Here is a 23,124-nt window from a genome sequence, read left to right as displayed (position 1 = left end):
ATAACAATCATAAAAACAGTGTTCGTGACTTAATTTCAGTGTGACATCTCCTCCTCCTTCAGACTCTATTTACCTGTCTAGAGATATTTCACAACCATTTAAAAGCAACCATATAATCATCGTTCTTTTGGCTTAAATCCTCTCCCACATTTTAAAGTCAAACTGCTTTAGAGGCCAAATATATTAAACAACTTTTGATAAACAGCATGCTTGTCAAGACTGTTAGAACCAAAATAAGTAGAGCAGGGCAATATTCTGAACACTCTGTTCCTCCGCCTATTATGACAACTGCAGGCAAGCATTTTTTTTGTTTACAGTCTAAAACAAATATATAATCAAATGCATTGATTTTAATTTGTTCTCAGGTGCTGTAGCACAAAACAAAACAAAACAAAACAAAACAAAACAAAACAAAACATGAAACACACTCACTTAATTGGTGGCCTCTATTACTGATAGCAGTTCCACAACTTGCTCTAACGGTCTAGTTTTCATGCGTTGTAAAAAAAAAAAAAAAGTGATACGCTTGTGGGTCTGTTGTGTCTGGACCAAAATAAAAACTTTATTTTCTACCTGAGGTTTTCCTTCTTGTTAAATAAGTAGGAAAATCATATAAATTAAACCCAGAGAATAGGATGAACAATTACCTTCAGAACATTTTTTAAATACTGCACTTCAGAACTGACATCATATGTTTTTTTGGTTCACTGTCTCTAGGCTGAATATACTCTGTTCTATGGATGTGAGAACCATCTTGACCTCGAACCGGTCTGACATCAAACTCGAACGGCCCTTGAGCCAGACCAGGACCAGTTCAGCTTGAAGTTGAGCCAAACCTGTCGGGCTAGTCCAGGGACAGTTCGGGTTTTTCAAAAAAAGTTAAAAAGGTGGACTTACTGCCATTGCCAGGGGATGCTGTCACAGCCATGAGAGGGTCTCCTGATGCCCCCCCTCCCCTGCCCTGGTCATTTTCAGCCCTTTACAAGACATTTTTTGCCCATTACGGGCCTGCCTATGGTGGTGGTGGCTAAGGCCACCACACAAGCTCCATGGACTGTGTGGCTGGGTCATGATCTAGGCCATGCAGAGGTCCATTTGGCATGTGCGGTGGTCTCCAAAATGGCCACCTCCACCTCAGGCAGGGCCATAGTGGGCCAAAAATGACCAGAGGCCAGTGTGGAAAGGGGGACATCAGGAGACACCCCACTCCATTCACGGCTGCGACTGCACCCCCTGGAGCTCGGTAATGGCAGTAAGTCTGCTTTTTTAAAGAACATTTCCTCCCCCAAGCTGGGCCCGAACCAGTTCAGGCTAGAGCCAGACCAGGCCCAGCTCTAGTGTGTATAGAACTGGATCAGACCCAGTTTGGTTTGAGTATGCTTCTACTTGAAGCGAACCAGGTTTTCCAGTTTTGTGCACATCCCTGCTCAGTTTCTCAGTCTTTTCTTGTATGATTTGCTTACCCCCTTTATAATCTTCATAGTTAGCTTCGGAATACTTTTGAGCTTGTCAGTCTGTATGCGAATATTGACACTTAAAAGACCTATTTAGCCAATATATTGTAAGTACATACAGGTGTCTGTACATGTTTTTGTATGAATAACTGTACATGTACATTATTGGACACATGTTAAAAAAACATGTGAATAGGGCTAGAATTCTGCTATCTGTTGTAAGAACACAGTGTTATTCTGGGTCGTACTAGATATCCATTCAGTGCATTATAATTCTGTTACCAATAGAGGTATTGCTTATCCATTCTCTTTACTAAGGTGCACGTCCCAGGCAGCAATATTTCCCAGCCTTGCTACCAGAGATCCTTTAAAACTGGAGATGCCAAAGATTAAACCTGGAACCTTATGAATGTACAGTGTGTGCTCTGAACTATGGACTTAAAGTCTAAGAAATGTAGCACTACTGCTTCCTAAATCTTGAAAATTAAAGCTAAAAGTCCTAGAACACCATATTCATTAACAATTCAGTGTTATCAAGGTGCTGGTTTTGACCTTTAAAGCCCTTAGTGGTTTGGGCCCTGGATATCTGAAGGACCGTCTGCTCTCAAGGGTTTATGCCTGCTTCATGAGGTAATTGGAGGGGCCTCTGCTCCATTTGCCAACCATGAGGGAGGCTTGGCTATTGTGAACACAGGACCGGGCCTTCTCACATTGCCTCCAGACTCTGGAATGCTTTCCTGGTGGCCATCCTCTCCTCAGTCTCCATCACAGCTTTTAGAAAGCAAGTGAAATCTTGGCTTTTCCCCAGGCTTTTATATGAGTGTTGTTCTTGTTGCTGCTGCTCTGTCTCTTTTGGCCTCATTGTGTATGATTTTTTAAAAACTTTTAATTAGATTTGTATTTTTATATTCCAATTTAATATTTTTATTGTGTAAATGTTTTATAGTCTTATGTTGTTTTAAATAAACCACCTTGAGATTGTTTTAATGAAAGGCGGTCTAAAAATCGAACAATAACTAAAATAAAATAAATCCACAATATAGTCTGAGTCCTTGTCAAAGATGCTGCTTATCACTTATCTTCTTTACAAAAGGATATTACATATACTTTAATAATAATTAAATAAAACTCATAAAATATGGAGACTTTGTGACCTGCTGGACATCACGTTTCAAAGCCCTTCAGTAGTATCTCAATGTAGTAATCTTAGTTGCTACAAGGCTTCTGCGGACGAGGCCTGGAAGTCAAGGTCTGAATAATACAGTTAAATTATCTTTTTAGTACAATTCCCTATCTCTCTTCATTTTGGCATTTGCCAAATGATATATGTGTTTTGATGATGTGAGTTCTGGCAAAGCAAACACTGGATAATAAAATGATCACACATCTGTAGTATAAATTCTAACCTCAGACGCACTGAGCAATCATAGATTGACGTCACACTAATAGCAGGGGAAGGAAAAAGCAGAAAGAATGTTCTTTATCACAGTGTTTATATTCATAGCTGGTTTTGCATTTTTATCTCTGCACTGTTGAAAGTTCAGCTGTTCCACCCTTAAAATGTTCAGCTTCCCAAAGTGATTGATGCTAGCACAAGCGTGGACTCACCTGAGCTGCCTGTCCCTGCATACAGCCACCATCACCAGCAGATTCCCCAGGATAGCCATAAGTATAACTGCAGAGATAAAGGTGAGCAATGCAATCTTCTCTGCCACGCCAAATCCCTCTGTTGAGCTATAAAGGGGAAGACATGAGAAGGCATCGTGGAAGAATATGAACACAAGCCTGTTGAAATATAGAACCAGACATGCAGCCGAAGATTGGGTTATTTTGGATCCATGTGTGAAATTCAGTCTCCACATTCTCCACATTTGTATTAATTTCTAGCATTCCATGACCGATCCTTTCCTTCTTTATGAATTTCCCCTGCAAAAAACAGAAAGCTTCTGTTTGCATTCTAATTGTAGGGGGAAGGCTCACCAGGTCATGACCAATTCATGTTTTGTGTGGACAGAATAAGATAATCCTACAGGTGTCACCCCAAGCTCCCAAGAGGGAGAGTGGAATACAAATGTGAAAAGTAAACAATTAGATACCACGTTGGATGCTACAAGGGGTCTAATTAGATTTAATGAAGGTGATCCATGTTTAATGTGCCCAGCATCTTGTTCTTTCTCAAAAAGCAACTAAGGAACTCATGATTTGGACTGGGGCTATGGCATGGAGGAGTAGTACTTAACCTTCTTCCTTCATGCCATGGCCCCCCAGGGTCCTATTAACTACAGAGAACAGCACCTTTGAAAGGAATGATTTAAGTCAGAAGGTTCTATCATGGGGACAAAAAGATAAACCCTCCCTCTGCCCTGAGCTGCAGCATGGATCAAAATCAGCCACACCATCGCGACGGCAGCTTTTTGAGAAAGCGGGGAAGGGGGGATCAGGAGTTCCAACATCACATCTAGTTTACCCCACAATGGCATTTCCCTGATGGCAACTTTACTTTGAAGTTCCCTGGGAATGGTGGGAGCGCATTCACTCATCAGGGGGATTTACCTTGAAGTCCCTATGAGGTATGGGGAAGAACTCCATACACAATTTGGGGTTTCCTCTGTGCAGTGGAGCTTAGCCTGAATTATCCCCGTGCTAAAAAGTTCCACAGAACACCAGCAAGATCGCCAGTAGTCTTCCACAAGACCACCATCTTCGTCAAGTTGGTGGTCTTCCACACAAATAGGAGTGTGCACAAAACTGGTTTACTTAGTTCAGTTTGAGTCTGGGCATGTTGGGTTTTGGTACCCTGAACTAGAACCCAGCTTGGCTTGAATTCGAACTGGTTCAGGGTTCTAAAGTGTGTGGTTTTTAAAAAATTAAACTTACTGCTGGGTTCAGCAGCCATGGGGGGGGGGGAGGCATGGTAGCAATTTTGAAGGCTGCCGTGCATGTGCCCTGGCTGAGACCATGGAGAGGACCAAAACAGCCTGAAAAATAGCTGAAATGGCCCATAGAAGACCAGGGGTAGGCTGGCGGGGGATGAGGAACTGCCTTAGACCCCCAACCTGTGGCCGCTGAACCTGGTGGTAAGTTAATTTAAAAAAAAAATACACTTTAGAACCCCAAACTGGCCGAGGAGATTTGGATCAACCACGAGCCAAACCGGGCCAGGTCCGGCTCAAGGGCTCCCCTGGTTCGATGGTGAACTGGTTCAACATCAAGCCAGTTTGCTTGGCTTACTTTCCCCACCTTCTCTGCATCTGCTGTCCGGCCAGGCAGGTGGATTGGGTGGGTGGAGAGATATGGCACCAGCTAGGTGATCTTGCGGAAGACCCCCCGAAAAACAAGTCATTTTTTTTTTAAAGGGGAGAAAAAGGAGGCACAGCATCCAACCTACTCTAGAAAGGCACTGGCTAGAGAAAGACCCGGGAGCAAAGCAGTACAAATGGTCCACAGGAAACATTCAAAAGGAACGGAGGGAACACCACATCAAACACCCTATGCGAACGCCCCAAAAATTGTTATTTGGCTTCAGTGTGACAATGTGACCAACCCCAGCACAGCATCCCTCCAGTGGCTGTTGCTGGTATCTGCCATGTTTCATTTTTGATTGTGCGCCCTTTGGGGACAGGGGACTATCTTTGTGATGTATTACTTATTTTTCTATGTAAACTGCTTTGAGAACTTTGGTTGACAAGCAGTATATAAATGTAGTAGTAGTAGTAGTAGTAGTAATCCCATGATTAGGCCTGCCATCTGGGAAAGCTCCATGAAATGACGAAGGTGGTTTAATACAATGGTCTAATAGTTCCTCAGGATTCATTTGCCATATGTGAGGCTGGGAGGGAATGTCCTCATAGACGACTTGTCCTTTCCTGTGATATGTGCCTAAGAGCATTTTCATATGGCTTAAATGGTCTTTGAGCCTCTTTTCCACTTTTTATATGCATCTGACAATCCAGAATAGAAAGCAGAAGCAAGGTGTTTGGCATCCTGGCCAATGCAAGTCTTACATCTGCATTACAAGCCATTGGAAGCAACAGCTGCTTTGAGCCTTTGAAGTGAAAATACTCCTATATTGGATTGCCTGGGGTGCACTTGCTTTTTTGTCCTGACATACTATGGTCTTAGTCACCCATGTTCTGCTGAGTTACAGTGAGCAAAGAGAAGATATTCTTAAAGTAAAGGGCTGGACTTGACAGCATTTCAGTCATAAGAAGAAAAACCCCGCTGGATCAGGCCTGAGGCCTATCTAGTCCAGCATCCTGTTTCACACAGTGGCCCACTGGATGCTTCTGGGAAGCATGGAGGTAAGAAGTGATGGTATGCCCTCTCTCTCCTGCTGTTGCTCCCCTGCATCTGGTATTTATAGGCATCATGCGTCTAAGGCTGGAGGTAGCATACACCCACCAGACTAGTAGCTGTTGATAGACCTGTCCTCCATGAATTTGTCTAAGCCACTTTTAAAGCCATCTAAGCTACTAGCCATCACCACATCCTGTGGCAGAGAATTCAATAGATTAATTATGCACTGTGTGAAAAAGTACTTCCTTTTGTTTATCCTAAATTTGTTGGTCCAGAATGTGGCAGCCAGGTTGGTCTCTGGGTCATCTACAGGTGAAACTCGGAAAATTAGAATATCGTGCAAAAGTCCATTAATTTCAGTAATGCAAATTAAAAGGTGAAACTGATATATGAGACAGACGCATTACAAGCAAAGCGAGATAAGTCAAGCCTTAATTTGTTATAATTGTGATGATCATGGCGTACAGCTCATGAAAACCCCAAATCCACAATCCCAGAAAATTAGAATATTACATGGAACCAAGAAGACAAGGATTGTAGAATAGAACAATATCGGACCTCTGAAAAGTATACAGTGTACTGTGCTTGATTGGCCAGCAAACTCGCCTGACCTGACCCCATAAAGAATCTATGGGGCATTGCCAAGAGAAGGATGAGAGACATGAGACCAAACAATGCAGAAGAGCTGAAGGCCGCTAATAGCAATAGCAATAGCAATAGCACTTACATTTATATACCGCTCTATAGCTGGAAGCTCTCTAAGCGGTTTACAATGATTTAGCATATTGCCCCCCAACATTCTGGGTACTCATTTTACCGACCGCGGAAGGATGGAAGGCTGAGTCAACCTTGAGCCCCTGGTCAGGATCGAACTTGTAACCTTCTGGTTACAGGGCGGCAGTTTTACCACTGCGCCACCAGGGGCTCTGAAGCATCCTGGTCTTCCATAACACCTCATCAGTGCCACAGGCTGATAGCATCCGTGCCACGCCACATTGAGGCAGTAATTGCTGCAAAAGGGGCCCAAACCAAGTACTGAATACATATGCATGCTTATACTTTACCGATTAAAGTATACCGATCCACCCATGAAGCTGTCCCTTTATCCCATGACTGCTAAGGATACTCAAGAACCTTTGGTGGGGAACGCTGACAAAAGCTTTTTGTAAGTCCAAGTATACTATGTCAACCAGATCACCTTTATCCATATGCCTTTTGACACTCTCAAAGAACTCTAAAAGGTTAGTGAGGCAAGACTTGCCCTTGCAGAAGCATGTTGGTTCTGCTTCAGCAGGACCTGTTCTTCTATATGCTTAACAATTTTGTCCTTAAGTATGCTTTCCATCAATTTACCCAGCACAGTTGTTAAGCTAACTGGCCTGTGATTCCCCGGAAACCCCCCCACCCCATTCCCTTTTTGAAAATCAGAGTTACATTAGCTACTTTCTAGTCCTCAGGTACACAGCCTGATTGTAAGGATAAGTTAAATATTTTTTGCTAGGAGATCAGCAATTTCACATTTGAGTTCCTTCAGAACTCTTGGTTGGATGCTATCTGGCCCTGGCGATTTGTTAATGTTTAGTTTTTCAAGACAGTTTAGCACATCCTTTTTTGTCACCTCAAACTGGCCCTGTTCTTCAGCCTCCAAGCCTGAAATGCTCAGTTATGGAGCAGGTATATGGTCAGTATCCTCCACCATGAAGATATAGATGCAAAGAACTGATTCAGCTTCTCTGCAACCTTAATAATCCCTTTCATGCCCTCATCATCTAAGGCTCCAACCACCTCCATGGCAAGAATTCTGCTTCTAATAAATTTAAAGTTTTTGTTATTCCTCTTGATACTTGTAGCTACTGTATATACTACTCAAACTCCCTTATTGTCTCCTTGCATTTCTTTTGCCAGAGTTTATGTCCCTTTCTGTTCTTATCATTTAGGCAGGACTTCCATTTTCTGAATGACTTCCATCTTCCCTTTTTTTAGCTTCCCTGACTCTACTTGTTAACCATACTAGCATCGTCCTGAACTTGGTGGTACCTTTCCTCCTTCTTGGTATACATTCCAACTGAGCTTCTATTATTGTGGTTTTTAAAAAGTTCCATGTTTTCTGGAGTGATTTGACCCTCCTGACTTTCCCTTTCAGCGTCCTGTTTGCCAGTCTCCTCATTTTTGAGAAGTTTCCTTTTCTGAATCCAATGCATCTGTGTTGGATTTCCTTGACAATAATATGCTCTACTCACATATAATCTGAATTGGATCACACTATGGCCACTGTTTCCCAATGGTTCTACAACTATGACATCTCTTAACAGGTCTTTGGGCACCACTCCAAGACCACCTTCTCTAGGGTTTGTTCTGCAACCAGCTGTCCTAAGGCACAGTCATGTCTGTGCCTGAGAACAGAGACTGCCTCTCTGTTAATACCCATACATGAATTTGCCCCGTCTATGTGAGAGTAATTGAAGTCACCCATTATTACAGCTCTATCTCTCTTTGACACCTCTCTGATTTGCTTCCAACCAAGGAGAAACTCCATTCAGCTGCATTCATCTAGGGAGCAAATTTAAATGGCATTCTATAATCTTGTTTGCTTGGGTAAGCAGAAGGAAGAGATGGTACATGCAGTATGAAGAAAGTCACCTTGGCAAAAAAAAGAGGGACAGAAGAGGAAAACACACACACACACACACACACACACACACACACACACACACAATCCCTGAGAGGGGATGGAATTCCTATTTCAAGGGCAGCTGTCTTTGTTTCACCAAGGTCATATCAAATATGAGATCTCCTTCACCATAGGGAAACTGGGTGATAGTAATACATTATTAATGAACATTATGCTTAAGAAGAAAGATTTAAAATTGTTAGAAATTTTGGTTCTTGCATTTTTATTACTATAATATTGTAGAATACGTCATATTTATTAATGTATATTTCATTTATAGTTCTAATTATATTTCATATTCATAAAGCAAGGTCAATACAAGGTTACTATGCCTTTTGAGGTCTCTCTAATGAAGAGAGTGCTATGCCTTCTGAAGTTGCATAAGTTCTCCCCCCCCCCGCCGCCACTTCACTTCACATATATTGATGGATCCCAAACTGCCCAGTGATCAGGAAACAGTTATGAACAGGCTTTCACAGTAACAGTGTTAAGCACACTTACTAGGGAGAAAGAGTGCTTCCAGAAAAAGGAGCTTTTTACACTGACTTCTGTGGGTTTCTGCATTGAACCACATATGGAAGAGAAGTGGAGCTTCCACAAGCAGCAGTTCTCAGAAGTTTCTTTTTTGTATGTATGTCTATATTTTCCATTCACTCTAGGGGGAAGAACGCTGCCAGTTGGTGGTCTGTACCTCCCTCCCCTTGTGCCTCCTACTGTCCTAAAAAGTCTGACTGATTTATTTTTCTAAAAAACCCTAAATCGTGTTGTGGTGCACTTCCAGTTTAATGAACTTTCAAAGCACCCCACTCCCCCATCTGCTGAGCCTTATTTAACTCCTATGGAGTTTGGAATTGAACTGGGAATTGGATAAGCACAACTGGGCTAGTGTCTCAGTTTTTTAAAAAAAGAAACACATGTTTGATGTATGGTTTAGTGTGTGCTGCTTCTCTAGACATTGTTCCTGATCGTTACTTAATCACTTCCTGAAATAGTTTCCTTCCAACAGAATTTTCCATACTAATGCCTTGGCTGCACCCCATGTGCATTTTCCCCAGAGAAAGCCCCATCGAACATAGTGGGCTTTACTTTCAAGTAAACATGCACCAACTGTGCTTTCAAGACCACAATATCCACTCTTTTAAAAATGCATGTGTAATTAGCACTCTTGCACTCTTTCAAGTACTGGGGGGCAGGAGAATAAGTGATAAAACAAATATTGCTATTATTTTTGCTTTGCACATAAGCTGAAATGGGAAATCACTACAATTGTTTCATATCTTTTTTCATTCCTTGACAGAATGGGAAACTTGCATGCATGGTAGACTCTTGTGAGATTATTATACCATCCAAATTTCAGGCAGATCAATGTGAGAATTCTTTAAAGTCAATTCTTAAAGATTAAGGTTTCTCATAATTTTTTATTTCATTGTAAAGTGTGATGAAACTTGCATGCATGGTTGGCATTTCTGAAGCCATGATGTCCTCCAAATGTCAAAGAAAGAGTTGCAGTAGTTCTGTTCAGGCACACTTTAAATGTCTGAGGTAATCCCCTCTCCTTTTGACTCAAAACATCTTTAACTGTTTTGTTCTTCTCAGAAGTGAATGGAAGTTGGAGGTTTGTTAGTCCCCGGGGAAGAGTATGATGCTGCCCAAAACACAGCCAGATAGGTGTGGGGTTTCTATGAATGCGCATTTTAAAGTTTTGAGGCTTGACTTCTAGCCATTAAATGGCTGAGATCCAAGAAGTCAGAATGGGAACAATTTTAAAAAACCATTCAGAATGCCAAAATGTGTTTTTCCATTCCTTCTTGGAAGGGTTCCATTAGCAGTAGTGAGGCTTATATCTGAGTTCCTGGGAGTAAGTTCCATTGCATTCGGTGAGGCTCATTGAAGAATAGATGTACACAAGATCTCACTGTTCTATACAGTACAATTTTTATGTTTACTCACAGGTAATTTCTAATGATGCAGTAGAGCTTAGGATGCTTCCAGATGGTGTTTTATTCCATCTCAGACATTGTTAATGGATGTGTATGTGTCATGAGCATTCCATGTTTGATTTGTGCTACTCCTGCAAAATACCCTTTTTCTCCATTGTTCAGATATGAAAACCCTAGAGGAAACACTTATATAACAAGCAAACCATAGATGGACTATAGAGCAACTTGTCTGGGTCTGAGGAGGAGTGGCTTTCTGCATAGCCAATTGGGTGTAGATCGTTTCTTAAGCATTTGAGATGTTCCCCACCTCATTTTTCGGGACTCCCTCTGCCAAACCTAATGACCTCCACCTCCCACAAATGTAAGGAGTTGCTCCTCCAACTGAAGAGCAGCTTGAGTACATGTGAAGTAGACTTTGATTTTTTGGAATAAAAATAAGGGTGGAAGATTGGAATAGTGATGTTACTAGCCTTAATTTTAAAATGAACTAACTAACTAACTAACTAAAAAGTACAATGACTGAAAATCAAGTAGCATAGATGAACTCAGTTGCAGAAGTGGGAGGTACATACCTTTGGGAATCAACGCTTTGAAATGTCAATGCCTACAGGAGTGCAGACAGAATGAAAGCTTGAGAAGCAGTATATAAATAAATTAAATCACAATTATATAAATTATGTATTTATTATTTATCATATCTCTATACCGCCTGATATGTACATTTAAAATATTTAAAAGTTTCAAGTTAAAATACATGACAGTAAAAACTTTAGAATAAAATAGATATTAAGACAAGTTTTTAAAATTATTAAAATTAATTCTAGTTAAAAGCCTTTGAGAACAGGAGAATCTTGAGGGTCTTCCTGAAAACAAATTGAGAAGGAGATACTCTTATTTCAGTAGGTAGCATATTCCAAAGCCCTAGGGCAGCCACAGAGAACGTCCAGTCATGGGTCGCCACCTAATGAGCTGGTTGCATCCATAACCGGACGTCTCCAGTAAATTGTAAAAGGTGGCAGGGTTTATGACAAAGGAGGTGCTCTCTTAAAAAGCCTGGACCTAAGTTGTTAAGCGCTTTATAGGTAATAACCAGCACTTTGTATTTCACCCGGAAACATATCGGCAGCCAGTGCAGTTTTTTCAAAACCAGTGTTATGTGGTCCCTTCGTGTTATCCCAGAGACCAATCTGGCTGCTGCATCTGTACTATTGTAGTTCTCGGTCTACGTACAAAGGTAGCCCCATGTAGAGTGCATTACAGTAGTCAAGCCTGGAGATTACCAGCATATTTACCACTTTTTAAAGGTCATTTACCTCTAGAAATAGATGTAGCTGACGTATCAGCCGAAGCTGATAAAATGTGCTCCTGGCCACTGCCTCAACCTGAGAAACCAGGTCCAGGAGCACTCCCAAGCTACATACCTGATCTTTGTCCCCACACCCCAGTCCCAAGGAATACACAGATGCAATAGGCTTGGGTAAAAAGGCCAAATTTTATTGACGTGGTACAATCAGTGAACTGTGTGAAGCAGACTCCACTCCCTTGCAGTGTGGGCCTAACCAGGCCGGTTTGGGACATTGCTGTCCTTGCATGTGCCCCCAAATGGGTGACACACCCTGACTCAGGATAGAAGCAAGATAAGCCTGCTTCATCCCCCTCCTTGACAACCTGTCAGGGTGAGGACAACTCCTAGGGCTTCACAGCCTTTAAAGGGCTGTGCAGCCTTTAAGGTGTATGAAACCCTGAAGCAGGTTTCCTGGCAAATCTAAGTCCCTGAGCCGCCAAGCCTCTAGGGACCGATTGTTCAATCCACATTTTTCTAACCTGCCCAAGGGTGCTCACCAATCTCAAACCCATGTACACCTCCATCCAGCCTGCACTGTACCTGCCTGGTTGACCTAACTAACTACAAACTAAGAAACGCAGAACGGGGTAGGGAAAAAGACCCCCAGCCCGGTTAATATGCCAAGGGACAAAAATTCCTACTCAGCCCCCCAAAGGATGACCAGCCAAAACCTGTTCTGAGCCTGGTGGGGGGAGTGCTAGGGGGTGGGGGGAAGCCGGCCGTGCTGGCAAAGACAGAGGAAGTGAGGGACCCACTTGAACAGCACGTGGTCCCTATCCTCTGCTCAGTCCTGACCAATTGGGGCTCTCCTTTGGACTGTGCTGGGGGGTGGGACAAAGCACAATCCCATCCCCCAGCACAAGGCTTTCAGCGGGAGTATAACCTCATCCAGAACGGGCATATCTAAACCATCTCTCGGGTCCTGTCCCCCTACAGTCAGTACCTCCATCTTATTTGGATTCAACTTCAGTTTGTTATCCCTTATCCAGGCAATTACTGCTTCCAGGAAAGCATTTAGGGAAGATATGCCATTTCCTGATGAGGTCGTCATGGAGAAGTAGATCTGGGTGTCATCAGCTTGTTGATAACACCCAGCACCAAACCTCCTGATGATCTCTCCTAGCAGTTTCATGTAGATGTTAAAGAGCACTGGAGACAGTATGGAGCCTTGTGGAACTCCACACAAGTTGCAATAGGCTTGGGTGTGCATGAACTTGGGGGAACAACAAGCAGCACCACCTGGAATCTTCCAGAGAGGTAGGAATGGAACCACTGTAGAACAGTGCCACCCAATCCCACTTCCTTCAACAACCCAGAAAGTACCATGGTCAATGGTATTGAAACCCGCAGAGAGATCCAAAAGGATCAGCAGAGTCACACTCGCTCTGTCGATAGCCAGTTGGAGATAATCAGTCAGGCCGACCAAGACAGTCTCGACCCCATAGCCCACACGAAAGCCAGTTTGAAATGGGTATTTCTAATCTGCATCATCCAAAACTTCATTTCACCTGAATAGGAAAATAGGGACATGTTTGCAGGTATGCAATACTAGAAGCCTGCAGGAAACAAGCTGGCTATCATTTTAAAAACATCTCCCCCACACACATCAACCCCCTGCTTCTTTTCTGATGCCACCTATCCTTCTTCTGCCAGTAGCGGTGTGCATGAACTTCGGTTCAAGAACTGGTTCAGAGCCACGAAGAGGAAAGAAGGGACTGGGAGCTTTAAGAAAGAGCACTTCCTTCACTTCTTTACCTGCTTTCTGCCACCTCATGCAGCTTCCTGCTGGGGTAGCACTTGGTGTCCATGCATGCACCTTGTCCAAACCAGTTCAGCACCAAACTGGTGCTCAAACCGCAGTTCGTGCACATCCCATCAGCCAGCTCTGCCTCTCTGTACCATAAGGGCAGTTCAATCAATCACTGCCAGATGCTTCACTCCCACCACAAAAAAACTCTCAGAGCATTTCAGTATATACATTCCAATAATTCAGCATGAATATTTTCCCCATTAGAGATTTCCACTTCAAACATTCTACAGGTAACCCAGTGTCAAAGCATCACCATGGAAAATAATGAGAAAGTATTTCCTTCTGGAAAAATGGATACTTAATTAGGTAGATCTGTCTAGTGAACATAGTACAGTTTCACTGAAGATAATTATGACTTCAGACGTTAATACACAAGTGGCTGAACAGGCTGCAACCTTGAGGCAAGCTGTCCTTTCCAGTAAAAGCTATTGACAAGTGGCTGCTGTAGTACTAGTCCTAGCTTCAGACAATAGCTGAAAAGCTTAGCTTCGGGTCACTGCCTCCTGATCAGCTAATGAAATGAGTGGGGTTTGCTTTTTCAGTCATTACAGTTATATTGAATGGGCATAACTCTCAGTGGCTACTCAGCTCAGCCAGTTCTCTCTTCTCTGTTACATATATTCAAACAGCATAATTAGTCACTCAAATCATGTTCATGACCAGGATTTGGATATTTTCCCTTAAATACAAACTCAATAACACTTGTCAAACTATGACATATTACTAGGTCTGCATGTCTCTGAACAAAGCACACAGCAGAGAAGAGGAAGCAAAAGTTAGCTTCCATGCTAACAATCTTCTTTGTTTTTAAAGAAAAGGAGGTTTTAAGTTGTCACAATAATAGAGAAAAGTTTCAGATTATACAGGTAGTACCTGTGTTCAAGATTTTAGAAACAGAAAGGAATTGTGATTTGAGGTCCACTATTTGGGGAAGAGGAAGAATGCAATATGCCTTCTCAAATAATTTAGCATCCATCTAATTTTTAGTATCTCCCACGCATGCACCAGATGGTTCAGGTATTTCTTCAACACATTTAGCAATAAGGGCTGATGCTAAAAATGTATTTAGCTTATGTATACTTTCCCTATCTTCCTTCAATATTCCTTTTACATCTTTGACATCTGGCTCTCTAGTTGCCTCTTTGGTTGGTTGCTGGCCACTGGCATAAATAGTTTTATTATTACAGCTTTGAAAAATATGTTTATCAAGATAAGACTTGCTTGCTCTTCTACACCACTCAGTTCTTGCCCAAATATTCCAAAGATCAAAGAAACACAAAAACTATAATAAAATTATATTTTTCATATTCATAAAATGTATGTTATAACTTAATTCAAAACACAGAATTTACACTTACTTAAAATTTATGAAGTGGGTTTCTGTGATGATTATAAGCTATTACATAGAAAAAAAACATAAAAACAAACACTACAAAATAAAGATTCCCCATACTCTAAAATCTTGGTTGTTGGATTTTCATTTAAGGTAGAATTTATCACCTGCTCTTTGGTAACCAGATATATGTTTTTTAAAATAATAATAATAATAATAATAATAATAATAATAATAATAATAGCATTCCTCTTCCACTTGAGGCACTACCTTGGGGCCCCCAGTGAGGCACTACCTTGGCGTGGTTGTGGGTTGTCAGGTGCTGGAGTCCCTGGACATCTGGTGGCAAGTGGGCAACAGGACTCAGGATCTTCAGTTGAGCAACCAGGGCTGAAGACAGCAAAGTTACTGGAAGAAACGTCGCTTAACCGAAAAAAATATACGAAAAATGCCAACAAGGAAATAATGATCTGCTATTACAAGTCTAGTCCAACTAGAAGAGGTTATTTAAAAAGAATGTACCAAATTTGGAAAAAGAAGCATCCAGATACAGAAATAACAGAACAAAGGCTAGCAGACCAGAGAAGATTCATAATAAGAAATAAAGTATTCACAGGAGTTGAGCTGGAAGAACTGCAAAGAGCAACACAGGCTCAAGATATGGAAGAAGAATTACCACCAACTGAAGAAGTTGCTCAGGCGCAGGTGGAGGAGGTATCGGAAATCGAAGATGCCACTGTTGCTGAACTGTTTCAAAATCAAAACCAGGCAACCACCCCTTTGCCTTCACCTCAAAAACCCAAATGCCATTTAACAGAAAAGCAACAAGAACTAAAGCAAAAAATAACTGAGCACATGAACCAAACAACCACCAGGGTTTGACTTCCAGCTCTAAAAACAGTTGCCAAAAAACAACTTGCTCAGGCATTAAAAGATGTCAATGCTGCACTTGCAGAGATAACAACCAAGAATTTGCAAGAAACAAACCAACTAATGTACAGTGCAGCAACAATAACAACACAAGAGCTCGGATATAAGATCAGTGGACCTGTCAAAAAAGAAAGCAGTACATCACCTAAATGGAAGATTAGATTAGAAAATAAAATCTCAATGCTTAGATCAGATGCTAGTAAATTGAAAGATATGAAAGACAAGAAGCTGAAGAATGAAAACACCAAACAGTATCTGATCCAAAAATACCACCTAGATTCAAGGAAAATTAGAGAAGTCCTAGAAATAATAAAGCAGCAAATAACAGCAGTATCAAAGAAGATTAGCAGATACGAAGCCAGAATTACACAACACAGGCAGAATCTCCAATTCCAGTTGAATCAGAGACATTTCTACCAAAGCATAGAAAGAGAAACTGCAAGAAACATAGAAAGACCAAATAAAGAAGAAACAGTGCAATTCTGGGGGAAATTATGGGACAATCCAATAGATTATAATAAAAAAGCAGGCTGGATGAAAGAGGTCAAAAAATGTAACCAACAAATGCAAGATCTAATAATAACACCAGAATTAATAAGTGAAAGAGCAAAGAAAATTAAAAATTGGACTGCTCCAGGCGACGATGAACTGCATGGCTTTTGGCTTAAACACCTAACAAGCCTTCATAAACAACTATCAAAACAGTTCAATCACATTTTGCAAGGCGGTGATATTGAACAATGGCTAACTACTGGGAAAACTCATCTCATCATGAAAGACCCAGCAAAAGGTGCAGTTCCAAGTAATTATAGACCGATCACCTGCCTGCCAACCATGTTCAAATTATTAACTGGAATAATAGCAGATGAAGTGATGCAACACTTATTAACTAACAAACAGCTTCCAGTTGAAAAGAAAGGAAATTGCCCGAACTCCAGAGGCACCAAAGACCAACTGCTGATTGACAAAATGATTTTAGAAAACTGCAAGAGAAGAAAAACCAATCTAAGTGTTGCATGGATTGACTACAAGAAAGCCTTCGATTCATTGCCTCACAGATGGATACTAAAATGTTTAGAAACAACTGGTGTCAGCAAAAACATTCAGATATTTATTAAAAAAGCAATGAGCATGTGGAGTACACAGTTAACAATCAATGGCGAGACACTTGGACAGGTTAGCATTAGAAGAGGCATTTTCCAAGGGGACTCACTATCCCCTCTGTTGTTTGTAATCGCCATGACCCCACTTTCACAAATACTAAACAAAACAGGCCTCTGATACCAAACATCTAAAACATCAAGTAAAATCAACCATCTGCTGTACATGGACAATCTGAAGTTGTATGGAAAGTCCCAGTCAGAAATTGAATCACTGCTAAACACTGTCCGTATATTCAGCAGCGATATAGCAATGGAGTTTGGATTAGACAAGTGTGCTGCATTAATAATGAACAGAGGGAAAATAAGAAAAACAGAAGGAAAAGAACTGCCCAATGGAAGCAAGATCAAGAACCTGGAAGAGAAAGAACATTACAAATACCTGGGCATTCTCCAGGCTGATAACATCGCACACACTGAAGTTAAAGGAAAAATTGGAAGTGAATACATCAGGAGAGTTAGAAAAATCCTCAAGTCCAAACTCAATGGTGGGAACACCATACAAGCCCTAAACACCTGGGCTATAACTGTTATCAGATACACTGCAGGAATATTAGACTGGACCCAGGCAGAGCTAGAGACGCTAGATCGTAAGACCAGGAAAATCATGACCATCAATCATGCTCTGCACCCCCGCAGTGATGCTGATAGGCTATACCTCCCTCGCAGCTCAGGTGAAAGAGGAATGCTGCAAGTCCATCAAACAGTAGAGGAGGAGAAAAGAGGCCTTGAAGAATATATCAAGGACAGTGAAGAAGATGCACTTCAAATGGTCAATAATGCGAAACTATTCAACACCAATGAAACAAAGCAGGCCTACAAGAAAGAACAAGTCAAGAACCGAGCAGAAAAATGGAAAAATAAGCCACTGCATGGTCAATATTTGCACAATATAAGTGGAAAATCAGACATCACCAAAACCTGGCAATGGCTTAAGAATGGCAACTTGAAGAAAGAAACAGAGGGTTTAATACTGGCTGCACAAGAACAGGCACTAAGAACAAATGCAATAAGAGCAAAAGTAGAAAAATCCACCACAAACAGCAAGTGCCGCCTTTGTAAAGAAGCAGATGAAACCGTGGACCACCTAATCAGCTGTTGTAAAAAGATCGCACAGACTGACTACAAACAAAGGCATGACAAAGTAGCAGGGATGATACACTGGAACATCTGCAAAAAATACAAGCTACCTGTAGCCAAAAATTGGTGGGACCATCAAATTAAAAAAGTGGTAGAAAATGAAGATGTAAAAATATTATGGGACTTCCGACTACAAACAGACAAACATCTGCCACACAATACACCAGATATAACTGTAGTCGAGAAGAAAGAAAAACAATTTAAAATAATCGACATAGCAATACCAGGGGATAGCAGAATAGAAGAAAAAGAAATAGAAAAAATCACCAAATACAAAGATCTACAAATGGAAATTGAAAGGCTGTGGCAGAAAAAGACCAAAATAATCCCAGTGGTCATTGGCACCCTGGGTGCAGTTCCAAAACACCTTGAAGAGCACCTCAACACCATAGGGGCCACAGAAATCACCATCAGCCAATTACAAAAAGCAGCTTTACTGGGAACAGCCTATATTCTGCAACGATATCTATAACAACAGCAACAACATTGACAATAAAATTCTGGCATCCCAGGTCCTTGGGAAGGACTCGATGTCTGGATAAAACAAACCAGCCAATAACACTTGTCTGACTGTGTAAAGAAGCAATAATAATATTTTTTATTAAGAAGTAAACAAAGAGAAGAAAGCCGAAAAAGAAAAGCAAATCACCATAGAAATTGTATAAAGCAATGTCATCATAATGAGAAACATGTTTTCCTCCAATTCAAATTCTTAATGTAAATTGCCATGCCACTTTTCTTCTTTAAACTGGAAGCTACAAAACATTGCCCCAGTGCTTTGCAGATCATTAGATTGGCATTATTTGCCTTGATGTGTGTCTCCTGAAGGCAAATTATGTCCCCTCTTTCTTTCTTCAATTTCAGAAAAATCTTCTTTCCTTTGGAAGGACTATTTAACCCATTAATGTTAATTGAAATTAATTTCCTAGGGAGATCCATTGGTAACCAGGTATATAAGTGACTTTGTAAAATTTTTCGGTTCTTGAAATAAACTTTTAATATCATCTTTCATAAAAGTATTTCAAAGGCTTTGAAGATGGAAGGTTTCTTTAGCTCACTTACGAAAATTAAATAAGCAGTCTACCTTAAATGCAGGATTATATGTCTCAGTTGATGATTCGAAAATGTGAGAGTAAAAGCGGTAAGTGTGCCCACTTGAGAGTATCCCTGTGTTTTTTGTGACTGGGTGTGGGGGTGCATGCACATGCATGCATACACACATACTCACTCATCCAAATATCACACCATCAGAGTACAATATGTAATGTAAAACATGATATTGAGAAAACCAGGTCTTATTTATTTATTTATTATATTTATTTATTTTATTATTAATAAATAAATAAATAAATAAATAAATAAATAAATAAAGTAAACAGATCTTACATAGAAAGTCAACAGGCCAGTTTCAACAAGTATGTTTAGGGGCAATCTGGATGAACAGTCTGCACACACAATCAAGGGATTTGTGTGGAAGGCATCATGACAGGTGCACTCTTAGTGAGGCAGACTCAGGTTTGTGCTGGTCAAGAAATGGTTAATAGGTTTGCAAACTGCCTTAATTGCAAATTGCTGAACCCACCATAAATCTGTCTTTTGTTGGAATTTACGCAAAGAGGCCCCTTTTGGTATTTCTAGATAAGCTGGGCGCTAGCTACGACACCTTCAAGGACACATCTGGCTAGGAAAGGAGTGAAATAGCTGGAACAAGATAAAGGGAGGAAGGAATGCTCAATTATAAGCTAGAGAAATACTGCCTAATTGTAATAATAGCAATGATTATAATAATTGTAAAATGACGATTAAGTGATGCCAACCAATGAGGAATGTATCCACTGAATGTAATTAAGATGAGTATAAAACCTGAAGCTGGAATGTGATAAGGGGCTCCGCTTTTGGGGAGTTATCCCACTGTCTATTGTTGGCAATAAAGGTCTGTTTTCTCTCAACTGGTGTCAATCCTTCACTTTGAACCCAGGGAGGGAATTCTGCTACATTAGTTTGCCCCTCTTTCTTCAGGTGTGCTGGGGCCAATATAATTTGAACTGTCCCCCTTAACGAGATGGTATGGAAGTCCAGTATATATGTGGAGGGAGCCTTTGAAATACGCATCTGACTGACAACACATAGGCAGGGGTTACAATTTAGAGACTTTGGCTTCTTATATGATACCCAACTTCATGAAGGTTTTTGTTTTCATTTTTAAGTGCACACTGAGAGCTATCATGTTTCCAGAACTCAGAAAAGCAAAAACAGCATAATTTAAAGACTCAGGAGAAGCTGGAGGTAGATCTGTGAGGAGATTCTGGTAGTCAGGAGACAGGCTTCACTCTTTACCACTGACTCTCTTTATGGAACCTAGTCCCCAACTCTCTTTCCTTAACAAATGGAAACTAAATTGGTTGATCATCCAGTCTTTCATTCTTCTCACACTGGGGAAGAATGGGTTATATTCTGCAGCTCTGCAAACCCATTACCACGACCATGCATCAAAAGTGCCAGCTGTATCTGTAGGCCCATACTCTGATTTAAACTTCAGTACAATGTAAGTAGAGGACTTGGGGCACCTTATGGCTGAGGAGCTTTGAATAATAGGGAGAGTGTTGACTATGAAACTGAGGGGAGACTTCTGAGTCAGGATTTTAAAAACAATTTGTGGGACCTGAGAAAATGACATAATGGATCACATTAGAGGAATCTGTATGAAACACTTAAACAGAATTCCACCTAAAGGCTTCTTCTAGTTCTACTTATTCTTCTATAAGCTGGAAAAACTGGTTTTCATTTGAAGAAAAGTTTTATTTATTGTAAAAAGTACTGATTTCAGTGTTCAGTAACTGAGATGCTGTTGTAATGATAACTTAATCTGCATTACAACAGCTCACTAAAAAGGAAAAAGGAAACAACAGCATAGAAACAGATTACATCTGATGTGAATTATGCACAGCTAAAAGACACAAGGTAATTTTCGCTTTTGGAAATGCACAGAACACCCTTTCCCCCATTGTTCTCAATAGCTCTGCAGATGGCTGTTGCACAGCTGGGGAAGGTTTTGTATTTGCCAAACAGAAACATTTGCTCTTTGGTGCCAGTTTCACTAAAACATTCATCATCTATAGATGATAACCTGTAAAATTGCAGAAGAAAATCTTTTAAGAAGAGAACTAAAAGTCACAGGTTTGTTCTCCAGAGGTAGCTTAAAAGAAGCCACAAACTTCAGAGACTACTGTGATCAGATGTTTTAATTTAAGAATTCAGTTTACTGAATCAAAATATGGGGAGACGGGGAAGGGTTTTAATCCTGTGACAAAGACTCACAGTTATTTTTATTGGTCCAAAATATTTTAGGAAACTCTCAAAAGAAGTGTGGATTGAGCAGCAGTAATAAGAGAGCATTAGTGCTTTATTAGTGGCCGATATGTTATCAACTGCCAACAAGTGCCCTACGAATTCTACTGATTCCCAAAAAGTTTTGGCACCATATACACAGGGGCAGGGGAAGACATATATTTGGATGCTTCTGGAACCTTCAGAGAGTTTTGATTGTCAGGTTGCAGCTAGGCCTCTTACCTGGTTAGAAAGAATACTGACCCTTAGTCCATTTCAAATTTAACACTAGAATTCATATCTATGCATTTTCATGGTTTGATTGTTATGTAGTACTAAGAAAAATTGGACATCATTTTAACAATACCACTTTTGCCTCACATTTAGGAGGAAAATGTCAGTGACAACAAGGCTTTGCCTCCCTTTAAGAGCTCTGATTGCATGCAGGTAGTGTAATTCATCCCATTACTGCAAAATTATGATGGAAGAAAATGCATTATGGGACTTCTATCTGACTTCAGACTTTTTAAAGGAAATTCTTTATTTGTCAACAGCAAGAACTCATAGAAAGGTGTTTTGGCAGATGCACCAAAACTAGTAAATTGCCAGTAGCTGGATTCTATATTTTCCCTAAAAGTCATAACCTGTTCTGATTTAGACTGGCAATGGAGGTCACGTAATCCAGTAGGAAATTGTTTCAGTTAATTTTATATTTGGCCACAACCACTCATTTGTTAAGTAGATTATTGGCTAATAGCCCAGTCCAGTAGTTAATGAGAGCTATTGAATGGATATAGCAGCCTGGAATCTCTCTTGAATGTTTGAAGAGATACCCATTGGAGTTCGGAGATGGTGGTTAACATCCAAACTAATGAAGTGCTTGCACAAACCTGTTACACTAACTAACGTGTGCTACGTCTGGAGCTTCATTTCCGCTACACAGTAGTGCAACTTTGTTGTGCAGGCACTTTGGTAGTGTAACAGGCTGTCAACCAGCAACATTACTCCAGAGAGGGCAGAGAAAAAGCAGTCTGCATACATTCAAAACCACAGAAAAACAGACTGAGAGCTTCCAGCCAGAGTTAGCTGGAAACTGGCTGGAAATTTAAATCTATAAATGAAACCCAGCTTCCATAACAGATGTCTATAAAAACCTGCTTCTTACATTACTGTCATCACATCAGTGCCACCTGAAACTGTCATCACATGGTAAGGATTCCATACAGCAAACTATTTTCTTGAGTACTGGCTGCCACAAAGACCTGTTCACCCTGTATGGAAGTTCCACCTCTGCAAGCCTCCTCAGGAACGTCTAAAAATGATGCAGACATGAACCATCTGGTGGGGGCCCAATCTGCATGGCAAAGACCACTGTGTGGAGTAATGAAGGCCATTTCAAGCAATCAATCACATCTCCCCTCAAACAATTTAGGTTTACATGAGTCTTATTGTGTGATCACCCCACTATACACGCACACAAAGTTTTAATATCACTTGCACAAGTGTGGTGCAAAGATGGGGAAAGCATAGAACCTGAATTGGATTGATCCTGACTGCTGAAAGCCATTTTGTTCCAGGATAATCCATCCAAACTTAAGAGCAGGACAGGATGTGTACAGTTTCAATCCAATGTTCTTTAATTCTACCTTAGTAAAAGGATTAAATATGTACGCCAGGGCTCTAGGCAGTCATTAGTCTGTCTGCAAACTTATCGTATG

At 40.8% G+C, this 23,124-nt stretch overlaps 1 protein-coding gene across 11 annotated transcripts in view; it reads right to left on the bottom strand.

Annotated features, from left to right (window-relative positions):
* HTR4 (5-hydroxytryptamine receptor 4) overlaps positions 1 to 23,124 on the bottom strand; it is a 367,266-nt gene that overhangs the window by 145,292 nt on the left and 198,850 nt on the right. For 7 of the 11 annotated variants that reach the window (XM_053299687.1, XM_053299680.1, XM_053299679.1 and 4 more), the window contains one exon: positions 3,063 to 3,188. In XM_053299687.1, coding sequence (XP_053155662.1) covers positions 3,063 to 3,188 — 126 coding nt within the window. Of the gene's footprint in view, positions 1 to 3,062; positions 3,381 to 23,124 lie in introns of all 11 variants that reach the window. The other 4 variants (XM_053299683.1, XM_053299684.1, XM_053299685.1 and 1 more) reach the window with 2 other exon arrangements.

Source organism: Hemicordylus capensis, chromosome 2, assembly GCF_027244095.1.
Source record: "Hemicordylus capensis ecotype Gifberg chromosome 2, rHemCap1.1.pri, whole genome shotgun sequence".
In the NCBI taxonomy this organism is placed as follows: Eukaryota; Metazoa; Chordata; class Lepidosauria; order Squamata; family Cordylidae; genus Hemicordylus; species Hemicordylus capensis.
The sequence above is the reverse complement of the archived record's forward strand: the minus strand, read 5'-3'. Positions and strand labels throughout refer to the sequence as shown.